Here is a 15,404-nt window from a genome sequence, read left to right on the forward strand (position 1 = left end):
TATAACAGGATTCATTTTAAGAGATAGAAAACACAGCACTGATTGTCGTAATTAAAAAAAAAAATTCTTTGTGGTGGTGTGGAAAGCCTGAGAGAGAGAGAGGGAATGAGGACCTGGCCTGATTAGAAATCTTTCTTGGCATGTGACAGCATTCGAGTCAGAAAAACCAAACTGAGATATCAAAGGAGATAATAAGAGAGAAGATTGATATTTTAAAAGGGAAAATGATAGTGGGAAACAAATCATTCAACAAAATAATAACCTATTGAAGTGTTTCCATGTGATTTCTAAGCCCTAAATAAGGACAAACCTTACCAAAAATCTGTCCAAAATAGAGGATTTTATAGATCAGTACATGTATGAGGAAAAAAGTAACCTAAATCTGAATAGTCCAGAAGCATTCAATTTTTTTGTTTTTTCCTCCTTTCTTGAAACCATATTCCTTTTCCTAATTTTCTGCACTTTTGATGAACAAAAACGTGAGTCTCCTTTACACATGGCCTAGACCATCGTGGCATTAGACTTAGTGAGCATGAGACCAAGTGTAGCCTAGGCTAAACCAAATTGATAGTTGACTAAATGGTCTGTATATTGAACTGTGGTTTAATAATAAAATCTGGTCTTAATTTGTGGTTTAACTATGGAAAGCCAATTGAGACAGGTATCTCCAACAGTAGAAGTTCAGTTTCTCAGGTCATTTGACACTCAAATCATTCAAAACTGACTTGGAATAATTTTTAAAAAAGAAAAGAAAAAGAAACCCTCTGGTCTAAAGTTTTACATGTAGTTCTAACTAGTGGATAACCAATTGTGACAGGTACATGGATCTCCAACAGTACCAATTTAGTTGGTCAGCTGATATGACACTCAAATCATTCACAACTAACTAGCTAGAAATAAATTGCTGAAATGTCAAACCAATTTGCACATTTTTGGCTTCTCATAATTTTAACAGTGTTAGACCATGGCCTAGGTTAATGTTGGCCAATTAATGGGTTTAGCAGATGTGGTTTAGACTACTAGTAACTAGGCGGTGCTGCACCATCCCGAGTTTGCTCAATCTCAAGATTTTAGCCCGATCGGCCCTCTTTGCGATTAATCTCGAATAAATAATCCCGAGTGCGTCTGCACCTACGAATTAGCGCGATGATTGGTAAAATAGCACACTATTTTGCAAATAATCCTAAGTTGACTTGGGATTGCAATCTTGAGATTAATCCTACGAACTAGTGCGATAATTGCGTCTCCATTGCAAATAAACTTGGGATGTACAGACGACCTTTCTGAGAAGTTTATGAACAAATGCTTGTAGAACAATCAAACAAACCATAAAATCAGGGGTGGATCAAGAATTTTTCAAAGGGAGGGGGGCATTTTTCTACAGAAAGATATTAACCAGCCCTCCAAAAGAGGTCTTCACTTCCGATTTATGATATTTGTCAGGAAAAATTGAACAAGCAAAAAAAAAAAGGTCCTCAGTTGTGACATATTCCCCCAACAAAAATTTGTTATACCTGGATCTGTCACTGCATAAATCATTGGGTATCAAAATGAATGTTGAAAAAAACTCTTGGAAATTCTTGTGTCATATTTTGTCAAATTTTGAAGGAAAAAGGTAGCCCAAAGAACAGGGTTTTGGTGATATTTATTGCCAATTTAGGTTGCAATAGGGGCAAAGGCACCCTGGGTGATTGCCTACGCTGCTGCGAGCCCCTTTGAGTAGACTAAGAAGTTCCTTTGCCCTTCCTGCGAATCAATCTGGTTTCCATTTCTGCGGTTGTTGGATGGACCAAGAATCCCGCTGCATCACTGATATGACTTCATGTGATGGGGTCCTTCGAGTCTGTCAGTGGTGATCCAACATTCAGTTTCCTGAACACGAAGAGCACATTGTATCTAATAGTGGATGCGTTCAGACAATATGTTTAATTTTCTAGTTTAACAGTTGGACTGTTTGTTGAAAACAAGGTTGCGTCCGGGCAAATAGTTCGGTGGCCGTGATTTGAGAATGCAAGGGAAAGACTGAAAAAGATGTGGTTGCAATTTTTGGAATCCCTTGAAAGCAACACAGTAACACTATGGTTGTGTTCAAGTGACAATCTGCATTGTGGTTGTGTTCAGACGATATTAGGACGATATGTTTAATTTTCTAGTTTAACAGTTGGACTGTTCTAGCCATTTTAAAACATGTTTGGCTGGAAGCAAGGTTGCATTCGGGCAAATCATCCAGTAGCCATGATCGATTTGAGAACACAAAGGAAAGAGTGAAAAAGGTGCATTTGTCATATTCCCTCAAAAGCAACATAATGATCCGATTGAATCACTTTGTATCTCTTGATGGCTGCATTCAGGCAAAAAGTTTTTTCTCGCTCAGCATAGATGTTGTGAATTTGAAATATGTTTTGCTTGAAGTAATGTTCAGACAAATAGTCGGGTAGGACTGATTGATAAAGCAAAGAAAACACTGAAAAAAAGATACGACTAGAAGGTGATTCTGCCAGAATCCCTCAAAAAGCAACAAATTGATTGGGGGTGTTTCACAAATATTTAAGTAGGAATTAAGTAGGATGTGTATATGATATGAAACGGGCAATCTTATTGATTTATACGCAAAAGTGCGCATCCTCTTGGCATGATTTGACCAATGCGGTCATACCCATTATAATGCACAAAACTTTAATAAGTCTTTGTGAAACACCCCCCAGATTGTATCTGATGTAGGTTGTATTCAGGCAATAAGTTTTATCTTCCAGTATAGGCGTTTTGAAACATATTTTGCTAAAAGCAGGATTGCATTCACCCAAATCATCTGGTTATCGTGATTTGAGAATGCAAAAAAAAAACACAGAAAGTGATGTTTTTGGATGCTATGCCAGAATTGCATCTGGTATCTCTTGAAAGCACCACCATGATATTGTATTGATGTTGTAAGTTTTGTCTTCCAGACTTCTAATATAGATATTTTGCTTGAAATGTATTAACTGTTATTATTTTTATACATCTAGTATTTGTAGAGGCCGATCAATCTAAATTAGATAGGCATTTATTTATTTCATTTTATGACGATCTAACTAAGATGTAAAACTAGTATAGAAACTGCAAAAGTAAGTTGTGGAGAAAGTGCATTCATTGTGTGAAGGCATTGATCCAATGACAGGGGTAATAATTTATGCTTTGAGACAACATTCCGATGTATTAAGCATTATAAACAGAATGTTATCATCATAAAAAAACTTTTGTACAGAGATAAGATACATGTAAGAACATTTTTTCAAAAATATTTGTTACATTTCTTGGACTGATGACATCATATAGTCCTAACCCTGACTCTGCACATTTTCAGTTTCCTTGGCAATTTCCATGGCAATTCTAAATTCTTTAATCTCCTGATCATACTCACTCACTAGGCCTCATGAAATAGTATGTCTTCGAAGCAGTCTCTAAACATCTTGACTTCTTGATGAGTCAGATCGGCAGATATGTTTCTATGGCGGAGAAAAATGTGAGCTTCCTCCTCCCAGCTGAAAATATAGTAACCATGGCGATGAAGAGAGTTAATTGATTGAATTATTGCGTTTCCTAGAATTTCTTTTTGCAAATATTTACAATTGGAGAAATGTTCTCGATCTCCAGTTGTGATATATTGCGGGTTTAGGGTTGGCATACATGTACATAGTCATTGTAGAAATGGAAGACCTACTAAAAATATGTGATTTAGGAAATAGAATCCAATTTGTCATCAATAGATCTTACACTGGTCAACAGTGGCACTCTACATATTGGAAGAAAATAACACGTTGATACAAGAGAAAGCTGTTCTATGTTCATACAGGCCTGGACAAGACAGCAATTTCAGTTGCAATCGGTATTTCATATGTGAGACAATGTTACAAAGAAAAAACTATTTACAATTGTCTTTGCTGTTTAATGCATGAATTTTGAGAAAATCTAGATCAAAAGAAAATGGTTTTATCTGTTTTAAAAATGTCTGAACATCAGACTCCTCAATCCTACTAAAAATATAGATATGGTATTTATGGAATTAATCATCAGCGAAGTCAAATGACTTTTAAAAGCTGTTCAAAGTATATTTTTATGCACATGTTTCTGGAGAAGATGGAAAGATATTTGTTCATGCAAAATGTCTATATCATTATCTATTATTCAACAGGCCACCTCACACCTTACGATTGCTCTGTGAGCCAACTGTGTAATAAAATTCATGTAGTAGAATTTGATGCTAATATTGAAACATGGAATATCTTTCTGTGTAATGTTCAAAAAGTAAAATCATCGTATGAATACCTATGTTCAAATCTGCCTATAGATGCTATCATCCGTATTAGAATAAATGCAAATTTAATATCTACATGTAGTCGTAATGACGTCATTGCAATTGTATGATTGGCTAGTCTAATTTGGTCTTTACTCCAAAATAAAGATTTGCAATCATCCAAAATTTGCAATCATACAATATTGCCTTCAAGTTGGTATTCTTTCAGTTAATTTGATACTTTTCATTCACATATTTAGAAGAAGAGCAAAATTTTTCAATTTGTTCCAAAAAACAGATCGTGGACCAGTCGTTAGGTGTGCAATGACCTTGACAGGAAATATTCAAGCTGGTAGGATGTACCATTTTATGTTGGGGAGGGGAACATAAATGCAATTGTATTTTTTTGGATAGATTATGGACTTTTTTATCAAACATGTATAACAAAGGCTAGAAGTCTATGTCTAGTCCTTTGTCACTTGGTTTTTGTAAATCCTGTGATAGAGGGCCCAGCAGAGCTTATAAATTTGACCTTCCTTCATAAGGAAGCAGACTTGTCTTCATCATCTTTCCTGTTGCTATGTCTGATGCACCTCAAGAAAAAGATACAGAGAAATGTAGAAAACTGAAAAGAGTAACTGAGGATATGTAATTACATTGATAGGGTGCAAGACCGTTTCTCGTCTTTCCTGTTGCTAAATGAGATATACCTCAAAAAAAGATACTGAAAAGAAAGATCATCTTTACTGTTGCTAGGTGTGATGTACCTCAAGAAAGATATACAGAGAACCAGGTGGAATGAGAGACTTAATTGAGGTTATAATTTACAGGGTGTGAGATAAAATTGGTTATACAATGCACAGGAAGTAACTGGAATTAAGGAAAGAGAGGTACAGCATACAATAGGTGGTTTCAAACCGCCTCGATCACAAGAATCCCCGTTAAATTACGAGAACTTTTTAAGGTTAAAAAATACCCGTTAATTACTCCTGCATTCACAGATTTCACACTGCCCCGAATCGCATCCTTCGGGATAAGTTCCCGAAGTTACAAGCATGCGCAGTATGGTCTGATAAGCAGGCAAGGCGCGAGATTCAAAATCACTAGCCCAGCAGCCACCCACGCCGCCGCGCCCAACGACACGCTGGGCTAAAAGTTCCCGTAATTTGCTTTCACATTGCCAAAATACCTGTGACCTTGGAAAAATCCCCATGAAAGTTTTCGTAATTTCGCCAAGTACCTACTATTTAGCGGGTATTTTCTTTCGGGGAAATTACGCGTAGTTTGCTTTCACATTACCAAAATACCTGGTATTTTCTGATCGGGGTAAATTTCCCGATCAGAGAATACCTGGAACTGGCAAACTTTGAGGCGGTCTGAAACCACCTAATGAAGGGTAAGTGATAGACAGAGGTTGAGAGAGTGGGAGAAGACAGAAAGGGAGGGGGGGGGGAGAAAGAGAGAGAGAGAGAGCGATAAACCTCAACAGTTTTTGAGTGGTGTCTTGTTTATAATATTTCTAAGGAGAAAGAATAATGGTTACAATAATAGTGACATATTTACCCAGGGTAGAGAAAAGCAGAAGATATGTCACCATCATGAATAAAAAAGATTAAATACATCTTAAAAAAAGACACAAAGTGAGTTTAGGTATGTGAAAGAATTGTACAGTACACGTACTATATGGTATAAAAAAGATTAAATACATCTTAAAAAAAGACACAAAGTGAGTTTAGGTATGTGAAAGAATTGTACAGTACACGTACTATATGGTAGAAGATATGTCACCATCATGAATAAAAAAGATTAAATACATCTTAAAAAAAGACACAAAGTGAGTTTAGGTATGTGAAAGAATTGTACAGTACACATACTATATGGTAGAAGTGTCCATCCTTAGATTACATACAAATAATTGAGGAGGTCCTGTTGTCCTTGTGATAATTCCTCTTGATTGAAAAAAAATATATAAAATTCCTCTTAATATTGTAAGCATAACAGGATATGATATGTGGCACGCATGTTTCCCAGCGGAGGCCAAATTTTTTCCCCTTCCCTCCCTTAGTATGTCAATGTGAGCCTTGATTAATTGTGACTAGAATTATTAAAAGTTTTCATTTTTCTTCCTGTGAATTAGTTTCACTGACTTAAGGAAGTGAAGTTGGGAAAATTAAAGCAAAGAAGATGGAGCTGTTAAAAAAAGACATTTAAAAAAAAATCTCATATCAAAATTTAGACATGTTCATCCTTTACCATATGAACAGAAAATTAGTGATCAGAAGAAATGTGCTATTATCTTGATCAAAATATAGGAATACATGCTTTTATTATCATGGAAACAACTAGGTGTTATAGGGTAAGTTCAACCATGGATCCTACTAGGTAGTCTGCAGGCACAGACCCTGATTGAAACTTTGCTCAACAAGTGGGTCTCCAGACAAAGACTAGCACTAAACTTGCTATGGGTATTTCAATTCCTGAGTGAGAGGGCTGTCAGTACACAAGACATCATAGGCTGCACATTCAGACCTTGAACTCGAGTGAAGGGTTTGCAAATAGACTACCATGATCGTTAAGATTTGACCGTTTTATGTTTGAGAGATTGTCATATTTGTTCAGAATACATGTATGTGCAGAAGCTGAATGCTTTATACATGTATATGCCTGAAATGCAAGGTCATATAATTATGAATATTTATAATTGCACTTATAATGTTCAATTCGATTCATTTCCACAAATCAAGTAAAAAGTACAAACATCAATATATTCACAATATATATAAGCAGTTACAATATCTTACATAAATACAGAAGAAATTCAAAATATGGAGGAGATTGACAAATGCCATATTGATCCATCAAGGTCAATCCCATACTTCATACTTTAACAAACTACATAAAAATACATGGATGATATAAAGCATTCATGAAAATAAAGGATACTTTATAGATAAATGAAAGCAGTTGCAGTAAACACTGATTTCACAATAAAGTGTGTGAAACCAAGCTTAATTGTTACTATATCATCGAGGATCTAGATCTGGTACAGTTACATAAACTGAACTTTGTGAAATCTTGAAATCTACGCTGAAAATAGTTCACACTGAAAATAACCTAGTACACAGATAAGCGCACGTGGGACAGTGTATTATTGCTTTGAATGTCGGCCTGATGCTTGACCCGAAACCTGTGCTTATTTGCTAATTTCTCAGAAATTACACAATTTCTTCCAGAATCCTTTGGCACATACTTTTCATTTATACAAACAGACACTTTGGTGGTCATTTCATTTGATTCTGTACGAACTTACTTTGAATTTCATTACCACATCTGGAATTTATCTTTAAGAACTAAATAACACAGACAAAGCAAGAAGAAGCCATAGAAGATATAGATGCAATTGAAAATGATAAGACTTCATTATATGAACCTGTTTGGTCGTACACATAACTCTTTATAAATTATGATACACCTTTTTCTTGGGCCCCTTACAGAAAATTTGATATAATAACAAGTTTACAATAACTGTTTAAAGCTACAGAAATCCTTCAATCTGATTGGCTGATAGTAAATTTGTTAAAGAAATTTTGCATTTGTTAATATAACAACTTGTTATGAAACAAGACACTGTTTGGAATATTTTGGTATGAGTCAGGTATTCATGAGGTCAGATTTCTCATATCCTATCTCTCTTCTCTCTCTCTCCTCATCCTACTTCCCTGCATACATACCTCTCTCACTCCTACTCTCTCCCTCTCTCTCACTCTCTCTTCCTCTCATTCTCTATCCCATCCTCTCTCCCATCCACACTCTTGATTATTCCCCACAGGAAGGGCTTCCCCTGGAGTTCTTGGCTACCATCCAGGAGGACCAGTCTTTGTGGAAGGGGTGCGCTACCATACCCCTGGAGTACCTACCTCCCGGCTTGAAGGGGTTCAATGCATACGCCATCCATGGGACGGGGGAGCAGAGGGAGTACCAGGCTCTGTACCCCGCTGAGAGGGGCAAGCATGAGCACCCTGACTTGTGAGTTATATCAAGAGGTGGGAAAGGGGAGGGGGATCTGAATTTTTATTAACTGGTGGGGGTAAGGAGGGATGTATCGACTCATCAACTGATGGAGTGCCAGGATCTGTACACAGCTGCAAGCATGAGCAATCTGACTTGTGAGTTTCATTAAGAGGTGGGGGTAGGGAAGGGGTTTCCATTTGTCGACTAATAACGGGCTAATTACTATGTTCTATATTCCATTTAAGAGGGGCAAGCATGGGCACTCTTTCATTAAGAGGTGGGGAAGGGGAGGGGTGCACCCACTTATGACACTAAGGGCGTACCATGCAGGCTTTTTACCCAGTTGAGAGGGGCAAGCATGCATGAGCACCCCATACTTGCTTAAGTATTCGGCTGGAAGGGAAGGGGTGTATACCCACTCTAATATCAATAAGGGAGTACACACATGTACCCAGTTAAGAGGGGCAGGTATGAACAACCTGACTTGTAAGTTTCATCAAAAGAGGTTTGGGAATGGAGGGGTGTGTCCACTTATCTCTTACTAATGGAGTGCCAGGCTGTAGCTTTACCTTGCTGGAAGGGTAAGAATGAACACCCTGACCTATCACCGGCCTCATTAGAAGGTGAGGAATTGGAGGGGGTGTGACTTGTAACTTTAATAGAGAGGTGGGGGTTATGGGAGGAGGGTGCCCACTTTTTCACTGACTGAATATTTTGATGACACACATGTGCAAATACTGCCAAATGGGGATGGTAAAAGAAACATCAAACACACTCTAAGTCTGCATAAATTTATTCATAGGAGCATGGGGACCATGCTCCTATATGCAACATGTGCATCTGGGGACGTTGCTGTATTTGTGGCGGAGGAGGGAGAAGGGGGGGGGCTGTTTTTGCAGGAATGATGGTGGTCGAGTATACATGTAGCTAGTAGGATGGAATAGTAGTTTCTATGATTATAATCAAGAATGGGAATGTGGGGTGAGGGATTGAGGTCCTTTGGGATAGCTTATCTTTGGATAAAATGGCCTGTGAAAAGAAATAAGGGCCAGCGAGGTATTTGGCGCTGTACAGCAGACAAATATCAGAGATTGGTTTTTGTTGCTTGCGAAGCATGAAGTATATGCCACATTGAGCATTTTACATTAAACGATACCATGACTTGCTCTGCAGCAATCTGAAAGGAGGAAACCAAGGGGGGACCGTAAAAGTTACCGCAAGTTTTCATCTATCCTGTGTCACTTCTGGAAGGAAATGAGCTGTATTTCAAAGGCTATCTATAGACAATGGCTCGTGGTAACTGGCCATGGCAGAGAGGGGTAATGGTGGAGAGGGTTAAGGTGAAGAGGGGTTACGGTGGAGAGGGTTAATGGTAGTGAGGGGTAATGGTGGTGAAGGGGTAATAACAAAAGGAGTAATGGTGGAGAGGGGTAATGACAGATAGGGGTAATGGTAGTGAGGGGTAATGGTTGTGAGGGGGTAATGGTGGTGAGGGGTAATAGTGGGGAGGGGTAATGACAGAGAGGAGTAATGGTGGTGAGGGGTAATGTCAGAGATGGGGTTATGGTGGAGAGGAGTAATGGTAGTGAGGGGTAATGACAGAGAGGGGTAATGTCAGAGAAGAGTAATGGTAATGAGGGGTAATGACACAGAGGGGTAATGGTGGAGAGGGGTAATGACAGAGAGGGGTAATGGTAGTGAGGGGTAATGACAGAGAGGGGTAATGGTAGTGAGGGGTAATGACAGAGAGGGGTAATGGCAGAGAAGAGTAATGGTAATGAGGGGTAATGACACAGAGCGGTAATGGTGGAGAGGGGTAATGACAGAGAGGGGTAATGTTAGTGAGGGGTAATGACAGAGAGGGGTAATGGTAGTGAGGGGTAATGACAGAGAGGGGTAATGTCAGAGAAGAGTAATGGTAATGAGGGGTAATGACACAGAGGGGTAATGGTGGAGAGGGGTAATGACAGAGAGGGGTAATGTTAGTGAGGGGTAATGACAGAGAGGGGTAATGGTAGTGAGGGGTAATGACAGAGGGGTAATGGCAGAGAAGAGTAATGGTAATGAGGGGTAATGACACAGAGGGGTAATGGTGGAGAGGGGTAATGATGGAGAGGGGTAATGGTGGAGAGGGGTAATGGCAAAGAGGGGTAATGGTGGAAATGGGTAATGCTGGAGAGGGGTAATGGTGGTGAGGGATAATGGTTGTGAGGGGTAATGACAGAGAGGGGTAATAATGGAGTTAAGTGATGAAATCAGAAGCTGACAATTGGGGCTCATGACTCTTTAAATCCTTCCCCGTATTTGACATTTGATCTTCAAACCTGGATATAGGTTAAGAACCTATGATAATAATAATTCCATGGCAATAGCTCTGGTGTCAATTTGCAGACAATAATGAAATTGCTAACTTCAATCCTGAATTTAACGCTTAATGTATACCCTACCCAAAACCTTATCCTAAACCTTACACAAAACCCTATTGCAAATCTAACCCTACTCCTTTAGAGCTTAAAGCCTGTAACCATTGTCATAGAATGCTGTTTCACCATAATAACAATAGGTGGTTTCAGACCGCCTCGAAGTTCGCCAGTTCCAGGTATTCTCTGATCGGGAAATTTACCCCGATCAGAAAATACCAGGTATTTTGGTAATGTGAAAGCAAACTACGCGTAATTTCCCCGAAAGAAAATACCCGCTAAATAGTAGGTACTTGGCGAAATTACGAGAACTTTCGTGGGGATTTTTCCAAGGTCGCAGGTATTTTGGCGATGTGAAAGCAAATTACGGGAACTTTTATCCCAGCGTGTCGTTGGGCGCGGCGGCGTGGGTGGCTGCTGGGCTAGTGATTTTGAATCTCCCGCCTTGCCTGCTTATCAGACCACACTGCGCATGCTCGTAACTTCGGGAACTTATCCCGAAGGATGTGTTTCGGGGCGGTGTGAATGCAGGAATAATTAACGGGTATTTTTTAGCCTTAAAAAGTTCTCGTAATTTAACGGGGATTCTTGTGATCGAGGCGGTTTGAAACCGCCTAATAATGCTCTTGTAGAAATGCTGCTCAAATTTGAATCAGCACTTTACAAAGATTACATTGACTACAATAATAGATATTACATCAATTTAATTATATAAACTCATGCATGAAAAAAACAAATATCAAGTTTGAAGCTGGTAGTGGACCCCTACCCTGTACCTCCCCTATCCTATTGAGGTGGGGGGGCCCTTATAAAAAAAATTGAATGGTATACCATTGACTACCATTTATCATACACCATTGATATACCATTGGAATACCATTCGCACAGCACCCACCATACACCAATGGTATACCATTCAAGCCTCAATGGTATACCATTCAAACTAATTTAAATAATTGGGACGTTACTATTACCATATTCATGAGCACCATTTACCATTCATATACCATTGATCAAACACCATTCACCATTGATCTACCATATGGCCACTATAGACAGGTTTACCATTGACCACCATTCACCATTCAGCCACCATTCACTGGCCTACCATTTACCATTCAGCCACCATTCACTGGACACCATTGGCCTACCAATTGCCTTTCACCATACACCATTCGCCTACCATTGACCATACACCATACACCATACACCATTCATGTACCATCCACCATCCGCGCACCATTCATCGTACACCATTCGCGTACTATTCACTGTACACCATTCACCGTACACCATTCGCGTACCATTCAACGTACACCATTCGTGTACCATTCGACACTCACCATTCAACCACCATACACCGTTCACCATTGATTGACCATTCACTTTACACCATTCTACCATACACCATTGACCTACCATTTACAGTACACCATTGGCTTACCATACACCATACACCATTGGCTTACCATACACTGTACACCATTGACCTACCATTTACCATACAATACTGTCATACCATACACTCTATACTATTAGTCAACCATTCAAATAACACCATTGGTCATACACTATAGACCACAAGCGTACATTCAATGGTAGACTAATGGTAGACAGAACAAAGATGTGCAATGTATAGTAAGCCAATAAAGTACAGTGAATGGTAGACCAATGGTGTACAGCATATCTCTGGGGTTAATGGTAGGCTTGATAATGGAATAAGTATACACAAGAAAAATAAATGAAAGCAGTTATTTCAAGAACGTCATTAAATTGTTTTTACTATAAGAAGTTTAAGTACAGCATAAATGGTACAGAGTATTCACAAGTATAGACTTTATAATTAAAGCACATAAGTTATTAATATATATGACTTAGTCTTAGCTACTCATTGATATCTCTGTCAATCTTGTTATGTAAAAATATAAACATGTATCAAGACAGATCGAGTTTGATTGAAAAACACAACAAATGAAGACTAACATTTCCAAGAATAAACCTGTTCTCTCTTATTGCTTTTTACATGGATTGAGTACTTGGCAAAACCACTGTTCTGCGTACAAACCTGATACTTGATGTTAAATCTGTGTGTAATTGCTTTCAACAATATTAATAAACATTTTTTTACTGATAAGTTCAAGTACAAAAGAGTATTGACAGGTATGGCAAAAAAGCACCATATTATGAATACATGTGACTGCGCGACACGACAAGAGATCAATGATTACACTCCACATAGGTATTATGTTAATCTTCCTATAAACAAATTTACATGCAAGACAGAATTTGGACAACAAACTAATGAACACCAAATTTTGAAGATTAAACTCAAAATGTGCGATAGCCTTCACATGGCCAAATGAATAAAGGGTACCACACCTACAATGTAGAAGAAATGAAATATCCCCAAAAGGGGGGAAAATAGTACCCCCGTCCCCCAAATTGTTCCCTTTTTTCTTTTCACCTAAAAAGATATATCAATGGCGTGTTTCTACAAAGAATTGTTAAAAAGTATTACTCGCCAAAGTATCCAGAATCCTGGATAAGTTTCCTGTAGAAACAAACGCGATGCAGTTAATTGATAAATTGCATCGCGCAAAATACGGTTTCTCATAACCATCTTTGAGAGGTGGTTATTGCCATGTAAATCCGTTTAACTTTTCTGTAAACATGGGGCAAAATAGCATTCATGTCTGGCTTAAGTGCTTGAACCCAGAAGTGCGATCTCACAGTATACATATATTCTGGCCTGTTTAATCTCGCCAGCTGATCGCGAAACATGTATACCTGCTACAATGAGTGAGATCTACCATGAATTTTGAAAATTTTCCTGACGAGATGCAATTTTTGACATACCAAAATGCAATGTTGATGTTATAGGTTGAATTTTCCGATTTCTGCCGTATTTGCGAAGCGAAATGCAAGTTAATCAGATTATTTGGTCTGTAGAAACAGCTTGGTTTAAGAGCAATAAGGTTATTCGAGTCTGGAAAAGATAAACTGTTTTTAATGATTTACTGTAGAAACATGCCAAAAGTTTATCATAAATACAATAAAGATACATTAAGAAATAAATAATATATCACACATAGAAAGAAAATATAATGAAAATAGGGAAAGAAAATTATTCGATTTGGAACACTAAAAAACATAAAAAAATAGAGACCTCTTTTTGCAAAATATATAGAAAATAATATATACAAGATACCCACTTATTTCTTTTCTGTCTATTTTTGCTGTGCTGAATCAGATGAATAACTCAAGTATGTGTGAGAAATAATATGATTATTGTCTTACACAGAATCAGTAGTCAATTGTAATTTTTTACAACCTAGCTTGGACAAAATTTGAATTCATATAATACAAAAAATATATAAATTGTGATTTTGTATATTCATGAGGACTTGAAGAGAACAGTTTTACAAAAAAATAACAACTTTAATTCGTCATAACTTCGTTAATCCTCAACAAATTTTGATGAAATTTTAAGTGCTTTTTGTTTGTCTGATGTACACTTTGAATAGTATCACATAACTTTCAGTCTCGAGTACCTCTAGCCCTTCAATCGAATGGGTTGGACGACTGGTTACATTTTACACATAAAATAGTTATAAGGAGAATGAAGGGGACCATAGAAAGAAAGCATGAGAAAAGGGGAGATTTTGGTAGGGAGAGAATGAATCAGAAAAGCATCATGCTGAAAATTTCATTAACATCTAATAATAACAAAGTTATTGAATTTGAAATTTTAACAATATGTTGGTAAAAAAAATAACCTAATGTACACATGATCGTCAGGAATATTTGCTAGGCTTATTGTATAAAATGAAATCATAATTATTTAATATTTTCATACATGTGTGTATGCTATGTCCCAAGTATCATATCATTATTTCCAGCAATGAATATCTTCACATTAAAGGTCAAGTCCACCACAGAAAAGGTTGTTTTGAATCAACAGAGAAAAATCAGGCAAGCATCATGCAAAATATTTCATCAAAATCGGATGCAAAGTAAGAAAGTTATGACATTTTGAAATTTCGCTTATATTTCACAAAATAGTTATATGCACAATTTACCCACATGCATATGAGAGAATCGATGATGTCCCTAACTTTTTGGTTTGTTTTTCATTGTTTGAATTCTACAATATTTCAAATTTTACAGATTTGACAATAAGGACCAACTGGACTGAACCAAATAATGTTAAGCAATGGTAACTCCACATGTTCAGTGAGAAATAAAACTTTATTTCATAGGTCAATGGGGAGAAAATTATATTTCATATTCAAAAAAACAAAAGAAAAGTGAATGAGTGATATCATCAGTTCCCTCATTTGCATACCGACCAGGATATGCATATAACTATTAAGTGAAATTGAGTGAAACTTAAAAATGTCATACCTTTCTTATTTTTCATCCGATTTTTATGTTTGATTTTTCTCTTTTTAATCAAATCAACATTTTGTTAGGGTGGACATGTCTTTGAAATAAATTTTCACTCCATTTTTTATAGTTCTCGGAGGACAAAGTGTAAATAAGCACGACTTCTTGTAATAAAATACAAAAGAACAAGTGGGGATATGACATCAGCTTGGGTACGTCATGGTCTAGTGGTTCTGACTCTCACCTTACAAACAGAGGGTCATGAATTTGAGTCCTAGCCATGGTGTGTTTTCCTTCAGCCCGAAATTTATCCA

The 15,404-nt window shown here is 37.5% G+C and overlaps 1 protein-coding gene across 1 annotated transcript in view; it reads left to right on the forward strand.

The window, feature by feature from the left end:
* LOC121424707 (UPF0462 protein C4orf33 homolog) overlaps window positions 1-15,404 on the forward strand; it is a 40,167-nt gene that overhangs the window by 16,771 nt on the left and 7,992 nt on the right. The window contains exon 6 of the mRNA XM_041620493.1: window positions 8,103-8,299. Within this exon, the coding sequence (XP_041476427.1) occupies window positions 8,103-8,299 (197 nt within the window). The remainder of the gene's footprint in view (window positions 1-8,102; window positions 8,300-15,404) is intronic.

Source organism: Lytechinus variegatus, chromosome 1, assembly GCF_018143015.1.
Source record: "Lytechinus variegatus isolate NC3 chromosome 1, Lvar_3.0, whole genome shotgun sequence".
In the NCBI taxonomy this organism is placed as follows: Eukaryota; Metazoa; Echinodermata; class Echinoidea; order Temnopleuroida; family Toxopneustidae; genus Lytechinus; species Lytechinus variegatus.